The 13,890-nt window shown below is 40.6% G+C and overlaps 1 protein-coding gene and 1 long non-coding RNA gene across 5 annotated transcripts in view; both read left to right on the top strand.

Annotated features, from left to right (window-relative positions):
- The window catches only part of LOC109302011, an 8,373-nt gene extending 6,089 nt beyond the window's left edge, over positions 1-2,284 (top strand). Inside the window, exon 2 of the long non-coding RNA XR_002098687.1 lies at positions 111-2,284. This is a non-coding gene — a long non-coding RNA (uncharacterized LOC109302011). The remainder of the gene's footprint in view (positions 1-110) is intronic.
- Positions 1-13,241, top strand: part of ADAM23 (ADAM metallopeptidase domain 23) — a 247,954-nt gene extending 234,713 nt beyond the window's left edge. For 3 of the 4 annotated variants that reach the window (XM_019523466.1, XM_019523463.1, XM_019523464.1), the window contains one exon: positions 9,752-13,241. In XM_019523466.1, the coding sequence (XP_019379011.1) occupies positions 9,752-9,819 (68 nt within the window). In that variant the 3' untranslated portion in view covers positions 9,820-13,241. Of the gene's footprint in view, positions 1-7,925; positions 8,070-9,751 lie in introns of all 4 variants that reach the window. The other variant, XR_002098686.1, reaches the window with a different exon arrangement.
- Positions 13,242-13,890: the final 649 nt, after the last annotated feature.

Raw genomic sequence — 13,890 nt, 5'->3', positions numbered from 1 at the left:
AGATTGAGCCCTGTGCTGCCTCTGCCCAATGCCATCACTACATTGACCCCGTTCTACATAAGCCCTGCTGTGTGTGCCAGGATTTGGCCACACACCATCCCAGCTTAAAGGTCCCCCATCTATCACTCAGAACCATGTTATCTGGCCCACCAGGCTCCCCAGAGATCCAGAAATCTGGTAGCAGGGAAGTGGCAACTAACACTGAGACTGCTCCCTCACCACCAAATTTTCAGTCCCATGGGGAGCTCTACAGGCTGGATGATACTGCTCTGCAAGCTGGATCTGGCTTGCAGGCCAAGGGATGAGCACTTCTGTCCTAGTATAGTTGCTTCTGTTTCAGAACTTGGGCAAACTTCTGCATTTCTAAACTGAGCATACCATCCACTGAAGCCTTGACTTAAATACCACAGAGTTTTGACACTTAAAAGCCTGTGCATATAAACAATCTTGAGTTTGTCTTTCCTTTGTGATGTGGGGAATTTTCATGGAAAATAACACAATCAGTATTAAATAGTTGAAAAAAAAATCAATGCCAGAATATACCTCTAGATCCATATTCTACCATCAGACACATGCAGAACTGCTTAAGTAAGCGGGACCCACACATGTATCTAGGTTTAGAGATTGGTGCGTAGGTAATATTATATTTTTGAATGCTTTGGTTGAAAAAAAAAAAAAAAAAAAAGAAGGCGGTTCCAGGGCATATCCTTTTAAATTTAGATACACTGTGGTGCAGGTATTAAATATAGGTGCGAATAGCCTAAAATCTCCATTTTTAAGAGTCATTAAACTCTTAAGGGCATATTAAATGTGTGCCCTTAATGCACCTTAAATCAGGCTATAGTGACTTAAATTGGTACGTGGAGATGCACCCAATCTCTCTTAAAGCTCTATGATACTTTCTTTTACATACTACTACCACTTTAGGCCTAGATTCCAGAATGCAGCTATTCTTAGGACAGCACTAAAGGATGTATTAAACTTAATTGCTGTCCTGAATGGGGATGAAATTAAACTCTACTTAAATGCTTTCCTGAACCAGGACTTAAAATGTTTCAAATAGATTTTCAGTAACACTTAATTTGTTTTCTTTTCTTTTTTTTTTTTTGATATTTTCAAAATATTTTTGTCCAGAACAAAATAACCTTCCATTTCCTCTCACTTAAACTGCACATAAAAATATCCAACTTTGCACCCTGTGTGTCATCCTATCACACACAACATGAAAGTATTTGTTATCCCTGTATAGACTTTCATATTGAAAATCTCCAGAGATTAGCACTTTAAAAAAATCAAGATACGAATGTTATTCTGTAGCAGAACCTCAAATACAATGGCCTGGCCGAGCTCACAGCTTGAAGTGCATGTTTCTTTTGGGAAAAGTAAAAAGGCTTTTTCACTTGTATACAGAAGAGAGCCAGCATATGTAGGTCTTTTCATACTTTGGTTCCAAACTTATTTGTAGGACACCCAAAACTAATGAAGAGAGTTTTAATTTTCCTTCTTTTTAAACAAGTAATATGTCATTTTTTAGGGATGAGAAAAAGTAGCCAATGCTTTACAAACTGGGACCTGTGATTTCTTTTTCACAGGTTATCAGGTGTTCAAATGTACATACGGTATGCTGCTGTCGAGTCCAAATCAGACATAAGCTGCAACTAAGCAAACTTTGTACGTGACCTAAGAAAGGAGCAGCTTAGGACAAATCAGGAAAAAAGCAAACAAAAAGACCCTTAACGTTAGAACAGCTAATCTATTATGTACTTATAGAAAGTTCAAGAAAAGATGTATGGCTAGAATAAGGGTAGAAAGATACTGAGATCAACTGTTAGTAAAATGTTTGGTGCTTTCGATGGAATTAAATGTCTGTAGCCTATCTGGCAGTATATTTTGTTTAATATTTGACAAACTTTTTATTGCCATTTGTATTGAACCAGAGCAAAGTGGGCTCAGTAGGGGTAATGTCCCTACTGTGGCTGGCAGACAAATACATATGCATTAAGGACATTCACTTCATTTTAGCACATCTGTGACATCCTCCAGCCCCTCTGCTCTTAGTTTTGCTTAGGTCCTCTGCATTGGATCAAATTTCCCCTTTTGGGATTCTTTTCAAGTCCTGTTTTCTGGTATAATTACATGAATGCATGTGTGATTTTGTACAAGTAAGTAGTTCAGCTGCTTTATTACATTTTAAAAGTGATTCTTGGCAAACCCCCCCCCCAGTACTACTTAGAAGCAGTACCAGTAAGGACTTGAGCAAAAAAGAAAACAACACCGCCCCCCCGCAAAAAGTTGAATTGGAAGCTGCTTCTCCCTAAAAGCCATCAGAATGTGGAAGAGACTAGTGGGGGGAAGTCATGTGGTAGGTAATATATACAAAAATTTAACACTATGTACAATTTTACTTCCAGTAAGACTTAGTAAAAACAGTTTTATTGCCCAGTGGATGGTTACTAAGTGGACCAAAGATTAACTCAGTCCTTAAACTTCAGCATTTTGAAAAATCCATCTGCGCCAAATCCTCAGGTGGTTTATGAAGTTGCATTTAGGCCAGGAAACATCAGAATTGTGTTTCTGCTGTGTGATGGGGCAATAGTGGGGGCAGCTGAAGCACTGAGATTCTGAAACCCTTCAGTTGTGATCTAGGTACCTGCTCTCCAGTTTACCAGGAACACCTAGAGTACTTCCCTTACCTGCTGGCATTTGCTAATAAAGTCTGCCTAATGCCCAGCAGGTTAGCAGTTGCATTAATTTCATTTTCTTTTTTGGCAGTAGCCCATTTTTTGTGGGTTTCCTCACTTCTTCGGGATTTGGTCCATGGTATAGAAAATTACACAGAAACACTGCATTTTAGCTGAAACAAAGGCGTTGTTTTCAGAGTAGCCCTTAAATATTTTTGTAAAATTTTGTATTCCTCTGAATGTGGGGGAAGGCATAGATTTGCAAGTACATATGATAGTATTACAACTACACTATTAGTTACTTGCAAAATAAAGTAGGAAGAGATTTACTGAGTATTAATGCTGTATTCTTCTCATAACTTTTTTTTTTAGCTGAGAGGAAATAATAATTAGATCAAAACTATATTGGAAAACTGACTCCTGCAGTAGCCCTGGTTTTATTTTTATTTTTTCAAAATTGCTTCATATTCTTTTGGAGTATACTTAAATTTTGTGATAATTATTTTCTTCCTCACCCCTTGTCTCTTCTTCCATTTGATGCTTTTATTGCACTAGACATGTCAAATGTACTGTCTTCTGGTGGCCAGTAAGCCTGGGAGGGGATGGAGAAAATTGAAAAATTACTCTGTACATGCTGCTGTTCGGGATTTCAGAAGAACTCTTAACAGTGAGGCAGCCAGCAAGTAAACACCACAGACTTAACACCTAGCCAGGTGGGGGACCCCTGCTTTAAAATAGCCCCAGGGTAGGTCCTCTCCTTGACTCATCACAGATGGGGAGCTATCCATAATTGATTTGTGGCCACCACATGGTACCTAGGGGGAGACCTGGATGGTGATGTTGCTTAGTTCCACAGAATGAACCATTAGTAAGGTACTATTATAACTAATGAGGTTCCAGTACTTCCATTTTAAATGTTTCAGGGATTTGGAGCTCAGTTGAAAAAATAGTTTCTACTTGCAGTTTAGAGATGTATGTTCTTGGTTGCTGATAATTTTTGTTTTGCAGTTCAAAAGCAGTGTTTGACTTTTTTGTACTTACAAAAATAGAGTGATAGTCCCAGATGTAACAGGATTTTAATGGAATATCATAGAAATGGTTTTGATTCGTATTAAATGAACCATCAGTCCATAAGATGATATAGGCCTTGTTGGTGTATATTTGTTTAAAAGTTAGCTTGTAGCCAAAGTCTTCAGTAGGGGCCAGTGCAAAGCTGCCTATCATGTCAGGAGCCCTGGAGGTCTTTGCTTCAGGTATATGTGGTCTCCTGAGGTAAAAGACAGCTTCTTGGAAACCCTGTATAAGGTTTATAGGTCTGCCCTGAAAACATATAGGCCTGTTCTGCAGGCTGGTGTATGGGAGGAGCATGACAGTTTTAGAGGGGAGTTTAGCATCGCTATAGGTTTTAACCTGACAGTACTTATACACTATGGGTGTGTCTACATGTGCATTAGATCTGGGAGAGTTTATTCATGAGTACACTACTCATGAGTAAATGTTCCCAGGCATTACAGGCTCTACATGTGCCGGGAAGCAGGAGCAGTTTGCTGCTAATGACCCAGGGGCTGGTAGGCAGAGCTGAATTTAAATTTATTGGGGCCCTGAGCAAACAAATAATTGGTGTCCTCCTCTAGAGATGCACTGATATATTGGTTGCATATCAGATCGGCACCAATGAAAGGAAAACTAACATTATCAGCTATTGGCTTTTTTTGGCTGGTATAGCTGATTAATGTCACGGATAAATGTAGTGTGCACATGGCCAGGAATGCAATCGGGCAACTTGGAAAGCAGTGTCCTGCTAGTAAGTCTGTGTGGAGGAAGAGACATGGGGGCCGGAAGGGGTGAGGGAGAGGCAGATAGAGGCCTCCACAGTGAGAGGGAGTGGGGCAAGGGGAGGAGCAGGTGCTGCCCAGCCAGGGCAGTGAATACAATCCCAGTGCCAGGAGCAGGATGGAGCTGTGGGTGGATTGTCCAGGGGCCAGGTTGGGAGGGGGGGCATGTGCCCCCCAGATTTGTGTGTGGAGTGAGGGCAGGCTGCCCGCTGTGGACTCTGAGCCAGGGGCTGCACCAGCCTCTTCCCGGTGGGGGGAGTGGGGAGGAGGGGAGCTTGGCCCAAGGTGGGCTCACCTGTGTGGGGTGGATGGGCGGCAGTGGCACTGGGAAGAGTGGTTTTGTGGAATTTTGGGGTGGCCATAGGCCTCCAAGTCTCCCCTGTTCTGAGCTCTCCGCTCTGCTGTCTTTCCCTTGGGAGGCCCATGCAGAGTGCAGCCCTACAGAGAAGCTTGAGGGGCTAGAGCTATCCCAAAATTCCCTCTGGCCTCACCATAGCCACTCCTCGCAGTGATGCTGCTGCTGCTACCCGCCCCGTGCAGGTGAGCCCACCCTGAGCCTGGCCCTGGCCCAGCCCCACCCAGAAGAGGCCAGTGCAGCCCCTGGCCTCAAGCCCACAGTGGGCAGTCTGCCCTCACCTCGGGGGTCTGCCCACACACAAATCCGGGGCGGGGGAGTACATAACCCCATGTCTCCCTTGTGGGTGCGTGCAGTGGCAGGGAACTGGCCAACCACCCTCCTCACCACACATGCCTGCTAGACAAGCCACCCGTGGCTCCATCCCACTCCTTGCCCCCCTGGGTTTTATTCACCACTTGAGTTGGGCAGCGCCTGCCCTTGCCCCAGCCCCACTTACACTCCCTCCCTGTCTATGTGGGCCTCGATCTGCTCCCTCCCCACCCCCGCGCCTCTCTCCCCGCATAGACTTACCTGCAGGGCACTGGCTGCCTGGCTGTGCTCCTGGCCACCTGTGTGGCAACAGGCGGGAGGAAGCTTTAATTTTGCAGGTTCCTCCCACCTCCCCACTGCCGCTGATTGGTGGAGGGGCTATGCTTGTGGCTCACTCCTTGGCAGGGAAGAGAAAACTGCAGTTTTAAAATTGGCGCCATTTTTGTCTCCCTGCCGCTGATTAGCTGAGGGACCTCAGCGGCCTTGCTGCCATCCAGCTAAGAGACAGAAACGGCATCAGGTTTAAAACCGCGGCGTTCGCTTCCCTGCCAAAAAGCGAGCCGCAGCTGGAGCCTCTGATTGGTCAGTTAATCCTCCTATGCTGGCAGGGAGTGCTGGGCCAGGAGTCAGGGGGCCAGGGCTGCTTGCTCCTGGGGTGGGGACCTCCCAGCTCTGGCTCCCTGATCGAGGTGCGGGGCGTGGAAAGAGCTTCAGGGGAGGGGTAGGTCCCAGCCCCTTGCCCTGATCTTCTGGTGGGGCAGCTAGCAGCAACCCCCGGCTGAGTGTGATTCCCCACCCAGCCAGGGGCGCGCTACGAGCTGACCCACCAGGGATCAGAGCAGGGGGTGGGGCCTGTTCCCAGCCTCTGTTCCATGATTGCGGGCCAGGGCTGGAGAGCCTGTTCGCTACTCAGCTCTGCAGTCACGGAGCCTGGCAAGCTTGTTCCTCGCTCAGCTCTGGAACAATGGAGCTGGGTGGGGACCAGACTGGGGAGGCTGTTCCCCACCCAGCTCCGCATTCCTGGAGCTGAGAAGGGAACTGGCAATCACTGGGCAGGGAACCAGCTCCCCAGCCCCCACTAACAAGGAGCTCCTATCACCAGCTCTATGGTTGCTATGGATCTTCCAGTGCCCGCCTCACAACTGTGGAGCTGGTGCTGGGTGATAGGGATCTCCCAGCCCCCACTCCCCGATTGCGATCACAGAGCAGGGGGCTTGGAGCTCCTTGCTGCTGGGGCAGGGGGATACAGTCTTCAGCCAGGTTCTGGGGGTGGAGCCCACCCCAGCAGCAGGCTGCTCCCCAGGAGTAGGGAGCAGACTCCTGGCTCCTGTTGGCTGGCTGACCAGGAACAGATTTGCTCCCTGTAAGGCATCTACATAAGCACTACTGTACAGTTAGGAATCACAAGTAAACTTGCTACTTGCATTTGCTTGTAGCAAATTTACTCGCAATTAGCAAGGTTTACTGTGCAGTAAGCATGTGCATGTGTAGTAAAGCATCTTTTGTAGACACACCCTGTGACTACAAGGATTGTATTTATGGGCAGCCCCGCATTTAGCCATACGGTGGGGGAAGCATATGCCAAGTGTGGATTTTGGGTCTCTTCAGCCTATAAAAGAGAAGGCTGAGAGGGGACTTGGTAGCAGTTTGCTGGTACATCAGGGGAATACATCAAGAGCTCGGTGAACAACTGTTCCCCAGGGCACCCTTGGGGAAAACCAGGAGTAATAGCCACAAACTCCTGAGTGACTGCTTCAGGCTCAACTCTAGGAAAAACTTCTTCACAGTCAGGGTGTCCAGACTGTGGAATAAACTCCCTCCAGAAGTGGTGCAATCACCTACTCTGGAAATCTTCAAGAGGAAATTGACGGTCACCTTGCTGGGGTCACTTGACCCCAGTTGTTTTTCCTGCCTAATGCAGGGGGGCTGGACCTGATGATCTTGTGAGGTCCTTTCCAGCCCCAAGCAATCTATGAATCTTTGAAACAGTACATTAGAAGGCTCAACTGACACTCTTCCGGACAGCATGTCAGAAAGATACTGCATATTTTTCCATTCAGGATATTTTATGAGAACTGTTTGGAGCTTAGCCTAATGGAGAATGAACTAAATAGTGTAGGAAACTCATCAAAATGATTTGGGATTTTCTAGCTTATGAATAAATGAGAATTTTTTACTTCATTGCTGATACTTTCCTAATTTTTTATTATGACCTCTTTGGGAAAAAGAAAGAACTTTGTTTACTTCTTTTGCAAGGGTTTAATAAAGGAGTCTCAACATACAATTTGTTGTGAGTAGCGGTGGATTTTCCCATTGGTTAGACCATGGGAATGAGAGTCAATGCCTGAATTCTGTTCCCAGTTCTGACACTGGCCAAGATAACGATGCCCATTTCTTATAAAGCACTTTGAGACTGTCCAGCAAGAAATGCTCTCTTAGCACAAGATATTCCAGTTTATTACCATAAAATAAATCCCAGTATACGGGACTGGATAACTGAATATTAAGCCTAGCATATTTTTTAAAAATAGTAATAATGTACCTATTTTGAATGTCACATTTAGATCTTCAAGTCCTTCATATTCAGGTATGATGATTCTTTCTGAGGAACCTAATATGGTGGAGAAAATTGTAGTTAATAACTAATTGCTGGATACTCAACATTTTGATATAAGATGTTAAGCAAATATTGTAGGAAAAGAAAGACAGTAGTATGGTTGATTTTTTTTTTACTTTTGGAAGAGTGTGTTCCAAATTAGTGACCTGGAGGGCAGGAGTGACAGAAGATTTATGCTTTTGACATTGACCATCAGAGATGTGCTGTGTCGAAGAGGCTGACTAAGGTTTCTGCAGGATGTTGCCAGTTGATTGGCAGCTCTACATTAGGTAGGATTTGTTTAAAATTAACTGTAGAGGTGTATATGGAAGTGATCAATGCATAAAATCCCTGTTAAAATCCATTTAACAAGAAAAGTTTAGGCAATACAACTTACTTCAGTATAGGCTTTTTATGGTTCTTTTAAAAAAAAGAACAGAATGTTAATGTGTTCCAGAATGGATTGGATTAAATTACGGGGATTTTTTTAAAACATTTCCTTTAAAGGAAACTAATTGCAGTCGTTAGTTACTGGAATTTGAATTCTGGTATGCCATGTAGCAAAAAAAAAAAAAAAAGACTTTAGACATTTAAAAATCCTTTTCACATATGACAGAAAAACTTTGAGCTGGCAGAGTATAACCAAATTAACATTGTGGTTAACAAATTTTCATTATTCAGACTTCCTGCTGTCTAATTCTTTTTCCAAGTTACCAGAAAGATCATCCACTGATATCAGACCTTAAAGGCTACACTGCGGAGGTTGTTGGGTTTTGATATCTAAGTAATGCAGTCAGGCTGATTCACGAAGAATATTATTCAACGCTTTGTATAAATATAAGTAAAACATTTAAATTGTTAACATAATTAAACTTAAAAGCCTGTAACTCTTAAGGTGCATGCTTGAATTTACTGGATGTGGGCAATGGCGGAATATCAAAGGCTATCAGGTTCTTTGGCAGGTTTATGGAGAATTCTTCTTTTTGCACTCATCCTTAAGACACCTGAACCAACTTAAGTAAAAGCTTGCTTTCATGAACACTGCAGCAATGATGTGGGGAGGGCGCAGAAGAATAGAAAATCCTGGGCTTTTTGTGTATAATTTTTAGGGAACTTGTGAATTCCCGTTCTATGTTTTTGCATGAAAATTCGGTGGCGGTAGTGGTGCACACGCCCAGTGTTAAGACTAAATGCATGAGCCCTTTGCTTGATGCCCCACATAAAGCCAGATTATGGGGAGGTTGCACTAACTTTTGTTGTTGCCTTGTAATGTCTTGCTGTTTATTAACTTAGGGTATCAGTGTCGTAGAAGAATGGACATTGGCACAGAAGCTTGTTCATAACTAATAAGAATAACTTGTCCATTCTTCTTCGAATGCTGTGTCTCAGTATCTGCTACGTTTTGCCCTTTATTGGAGATTCAAAACTTTTTTACCATAGTATGGTAAGGGCTCATAACAGAGGCACTAGAATGACTTACAGTGGGATGAGCTATTTGCAGATTCAGCATTACTAGTCAAAGTTGGACACCCAAGTAGGTATGATGATCTCATTCAAAGAAGACATATTTGGGAGATCAGTGGGTCACTGTTGCAACAGCCAGTAGCTTTGCATTTGAAATGTGAGCATTTTGAATGGTCCAAGTTGCAATATGCAGATGCTTTTCTGTCAATGTGTACAGCTGTGCTGTGCAATGTAAAGTTTTGTATATAATCATAGCTATAGATTTAAGATATTTAGCTTTCAGCTCCCAGGGGTTACCAAGAATTGATAAGGTAATAGCAAGTATCCAAACCCTCACACTATCAGATCAGTAAAATTCCCTTGCTGTAAGTTTAGTTTGTTGAGAGTGCCTCAGAGTGGGCTTATTACTTTACTATGGTGTTAGCACTTCCACTTTTATGTTATGCCCAACTAATGTCTTGTGTTTTTCCTCCTATTTTCTTCATCTACTTCTAACGCAACTTGGAAGAAATGTCAAAAAGAGAAGGTATGATCCGAGTCAGCAAGGCCCTATCTGAAAAACTTAAATTGGAATAGCTTCTCCTTGCACTACTGGATTCTGGATTCAATGTCTTTGCTGTAGCTGCGCAGAAAATAAGTCAATAAAGAAGAACATTTGGAGTGGCACTGACTGCTACGGACCTAAAGTGAGGGTGTTGGGGAAGGGATGAAGGAAAACTGTCCTTTTTGGAGATAAGTTCAGATACTCCCTCCTTTCACCTCTCTTTCTCTCTCTCTCTCTCTCTCCTTTTTAAAATGAAGACTGCAACAACAGAGAAGGGAAAACTGTTTCAAACTTGTTTTTTGTTCTTGTTTTCTTAGACAAATAAAGGAAGAAAGGGACAAATAAACCAAGTGCAATAAGAGAACTGTTTAAAAATAGCAAACTGTCAGAAGATTATTTTTCCTAGTCTGCTGGAAAAATATTATAACTTGAGTTGGCATGACTTTTTTCATATTAATGACAAACTCCAGTGGCATGATGAGCTAATTTTTGAAAGGATAAACTGCATGGCATATATACACAACAAGCAAGCTAGCAAGCCAACCCCCAAGCAAAATCTGCAACCAAATATATACAGAGAGGAAAGCAACAAATACAGAACACAGAGAAGCTGATACAAGCTCTTAAGAAATCTTTCACCACTGCAATGCATTCTGTCTATTTGGAGTGAATAGCTCCCTACTCTACAGAATCATTGTTTTCTATCCTGGATAAAAATTCCTTTAGGTATGGGAGCTATTGTTTCTCTGAACAGTAAGGATAACGTGTATAGTTCTTCTAGAAAGAAAAGAAAATGTAAATATGGAAATAGATTTTGAGATATCATTTTCACAGAGATATATTGAAGCATTTCCTTATAGAAGGTTCTATTCTCTATGTAAATCTAATTTTGGTGGTTTAATTTTGCTCCCCTAAATTTTAATTTTTCTAGCATGTTGTATAGCGGGTGTTCTGGGCTTGCTCAAAAAAGGCAGATCTAGCATGCAGATGCAGGGAGTTCAGGCACCAAAACAGGTGTGCTCTAAGTTTGTATGCTTGAAACCAAAAAAAAAAAAGAAAAAAATTTTTAAAATGTAAAAGGTGTAAATGCATATGTATGTAATGAGTTTAAGTCTCTCAAATTACTTTTTGGGGGCTGTCATGCAGATTTTCTGTATATAATGTAAGAAAGTTGACACGCTCTCAAATTAATCACAAAAGTGCCAAGCTCATCTTTTAATTTTATCTACTATTTTCCTCTGTCTAGCTCTCTCATGTGAAAGGAAAACAAGCTTAAGTAAGCCTTAAAATATTCACAAAATGCTGAAAGCTTGAGACAGGCTGAAGCTCTCATTTTTCTCCAGATTCTTTTTTTTCCTTCTGGCAGGCCTACAAAAATGATCCAGTCATCCAAGTTACTCTGGGTTCCCCTCTTTACACTGTCAAAGTATAATCTGAAGAAGTTCTTTCACTAATAGCTTTGCTCAGTTTTTATTTCAGGGTTAACATATTATTATTTCTACAGTTCCACATAGTCTAATCCAGTTCACTGAAGTCAATACAAGTATATCCATTAAAATTGTCAATTGTTTAGCCCTAATTGAGGTAGGCAAGGCAAAGCTGTAGAGCCCAAATTTAACCCTCATTTATGCTAATATACATTCATGCAATTCAGGTGAACTTATTAATTTATACCAATACAAGTAGTTATCAGAGTTTAAGCTAATTTTATAATGGTGTTTGTTTTTTCTTAAATCAAAAGTAGAGAGGAAATTTATCTTAAACATTAATAGGTTAAAAATGCTATAATCAGTGTTCATTTTTCTTGTTCAAATGTCAGATCAATCTCTAGATTTAGCTTTGAGATATACATTTTAAAAAAAACTTGCCAAAAAGTCAGTACTGCATTAACTACACAATTCTCATTACGTTTTCTATAAAATGTTTTTTGCTTCAAGTTTGTTTCAGATTAGACATTCTCAGAAGTTTTTTTCCTCTATGAGAACCATAGACTGTTTGACTAACAAAAGACAGTTATTTATCAAATGATATTTTAGACAGCTTTAACATACTTGCACATACTTTGTTAACACTGAGTAAAAGGTGCTGGATATAGGTAGTCTGTGTTGATATTGATCATTCTAAACAGTATAGAATAGGAGTATTCAGAATTATTTCAGCATGACCTAACTTCAGAGTAACATTTGTGTTGTATTAATAGCCATGACAATGAATACTTTGTTTTGAGGGGAACTCAAAGTACTTGCATTGTAATCTTGTCCTCTAGTACCTTGTTGCTTAGTTCCAGTTTGCTACAGGGTACAGAGGATATAACACTCTCTAGCGGGTTCTAAGCTTCATATTTTGGTTCTACTCCAAAAAAAAAATGTAACCACAGTAGAAGTGCCAGTGTGGTTACAAAATCAATTAGGTGTCTAATGTAACTACCTGTGTAATAGACCTTTGACACTAAACATTTCACAGAATAACATTGTAAATGTGCGATGTGATGTTTTTAATCAGACCACAGTGGTCCCCAAATATTATGTACATATGCTAAGTGTTGGAGTAACTTTTTGTTACACCAGCAGTTTCATAGGAAATATGATTTCTTGATTGAATTAATGCTCCACTGTTTACCTGTGTGCGTGTATTTGTAAAACACACAAGCTTTATGCTCTGTATGTACAGAATGTAAATGACAACACATAACCACATCACTCACACAAGTGGATGCTAATAATTTTTTTCTGTGGTGTTAGAAGGTTATATAGTCTAAATGTTTCAGCTAGACATTGTTTATTTCCTAAGCCATACATTTGCCAAATGCTTAGAGTATATATGCTGATTATGTTATTTTTTTATCATGATAAAAGTGTCACCTTTTAATCTTAATCAACAGAATAAATGTTTAAGGAATGACAAGTTCCCATTTCACCCGCTATACTTTTGCTTTGTTATCTAATAAGTCATCTGGACAGGAAAATGTATGGTTACTATACAGCTCATACTGGTATGCTGCATGATCCCACTGAATTGAGCCTAATCCTCTTATAAGAAAAAAATTACTAGGCGAATTTAACAAAAAATATATTGTAGGTGCATGTTAAAAGAAACAAACTACATAGAACTGGAGTTTTACAAAGTTTTCTTTACTATGCAAAGATGTGGGTATTGCACAAACAAAATTTCAAGACCAATGTCAGAGGAATTTTACAAATACTTGAATTTATTTTTGTTTTAAAACCTATCAATCATGTTTTATATTCATTGTTGCTTCCACTATTACTCTTCCTTTTTAAAATGATTTGTAATTATTTTTAAGTGCACAATTTGATGTTATGAATCAGGTTTTGTTTGAAGTTAATACTCATTCATATCTTGTTGGCTGCTGACAAATGGAAATAAAATAGTCATTGTTCTGCATCTCTTAGTAAAATGAGTATTAAAAACTTCATGAACATGGAAGTTGCAATTTATGGTTTTGATCATTTTTCTTTCTTATTGCATATACTTCATTCTATTAAAATTCCTGCAGTCAAATCAGCAGGGTTACAGGAACCGTCAAAGTAGATTGAGATTTTCTTAGTTAAATCAGAAGCTTAAGTAAAATTTTTCCAGGTATTGATAATCTCACTAGTTAAGATTTATACCATTTCATACACTAAAAGATTTTGTCTGTTAGGTCATTTGAGTTAGATGCAGGTGAAATATTGTATGTATATAAAATATATAGATTTTGCAAAAGGACTAGATAGTAAATGGTTGTGATATAGATACCAATTCTAATCTCCTGTCTGTTGCTCAGGTCACAAAGGAGTTTATCTTTATTTGCATTGCTTATATTATCAAAAAATAAAGCCACGCAATCTTACATTTGTTTGATCTGGTGAACTCCCATTGAAGCCTAGAGGAACTGTATGCAGTAACATTGTTGGATTCTTTAAAAATGAGATGCCAACAGTCCCCAAAAGAATTGAGAACAGAGTCATCACCAATATTATAAGGTATCATTTGGTTAAGACAGTATAAAATGCTGAACTATGAACTATATGGGCATTTAAAAATGCTTTGCTCTCAAGGAATGAAACCCTAACTAGGTACAAAAAAGACATTAGAACAGG

This window comes from Gavialis gangeticus, unplaced genomic scaffold (assembly GCF_001723915.1).
Source record: "Gavialis gangeticus isolate Ggan-Ray unplaced genomic scaffold, GavGan_comp1, whole genome shotgun sequence".
NCBI classification, from domain to species: Eukaryota; Metazoa; Chordata; order Crocodylia; family Gavialidae; genus Gavialis; species Gavialis gangeticus.
This window is presented reverse-complemented; position numbering and strand designations above follow the sequence as displayed.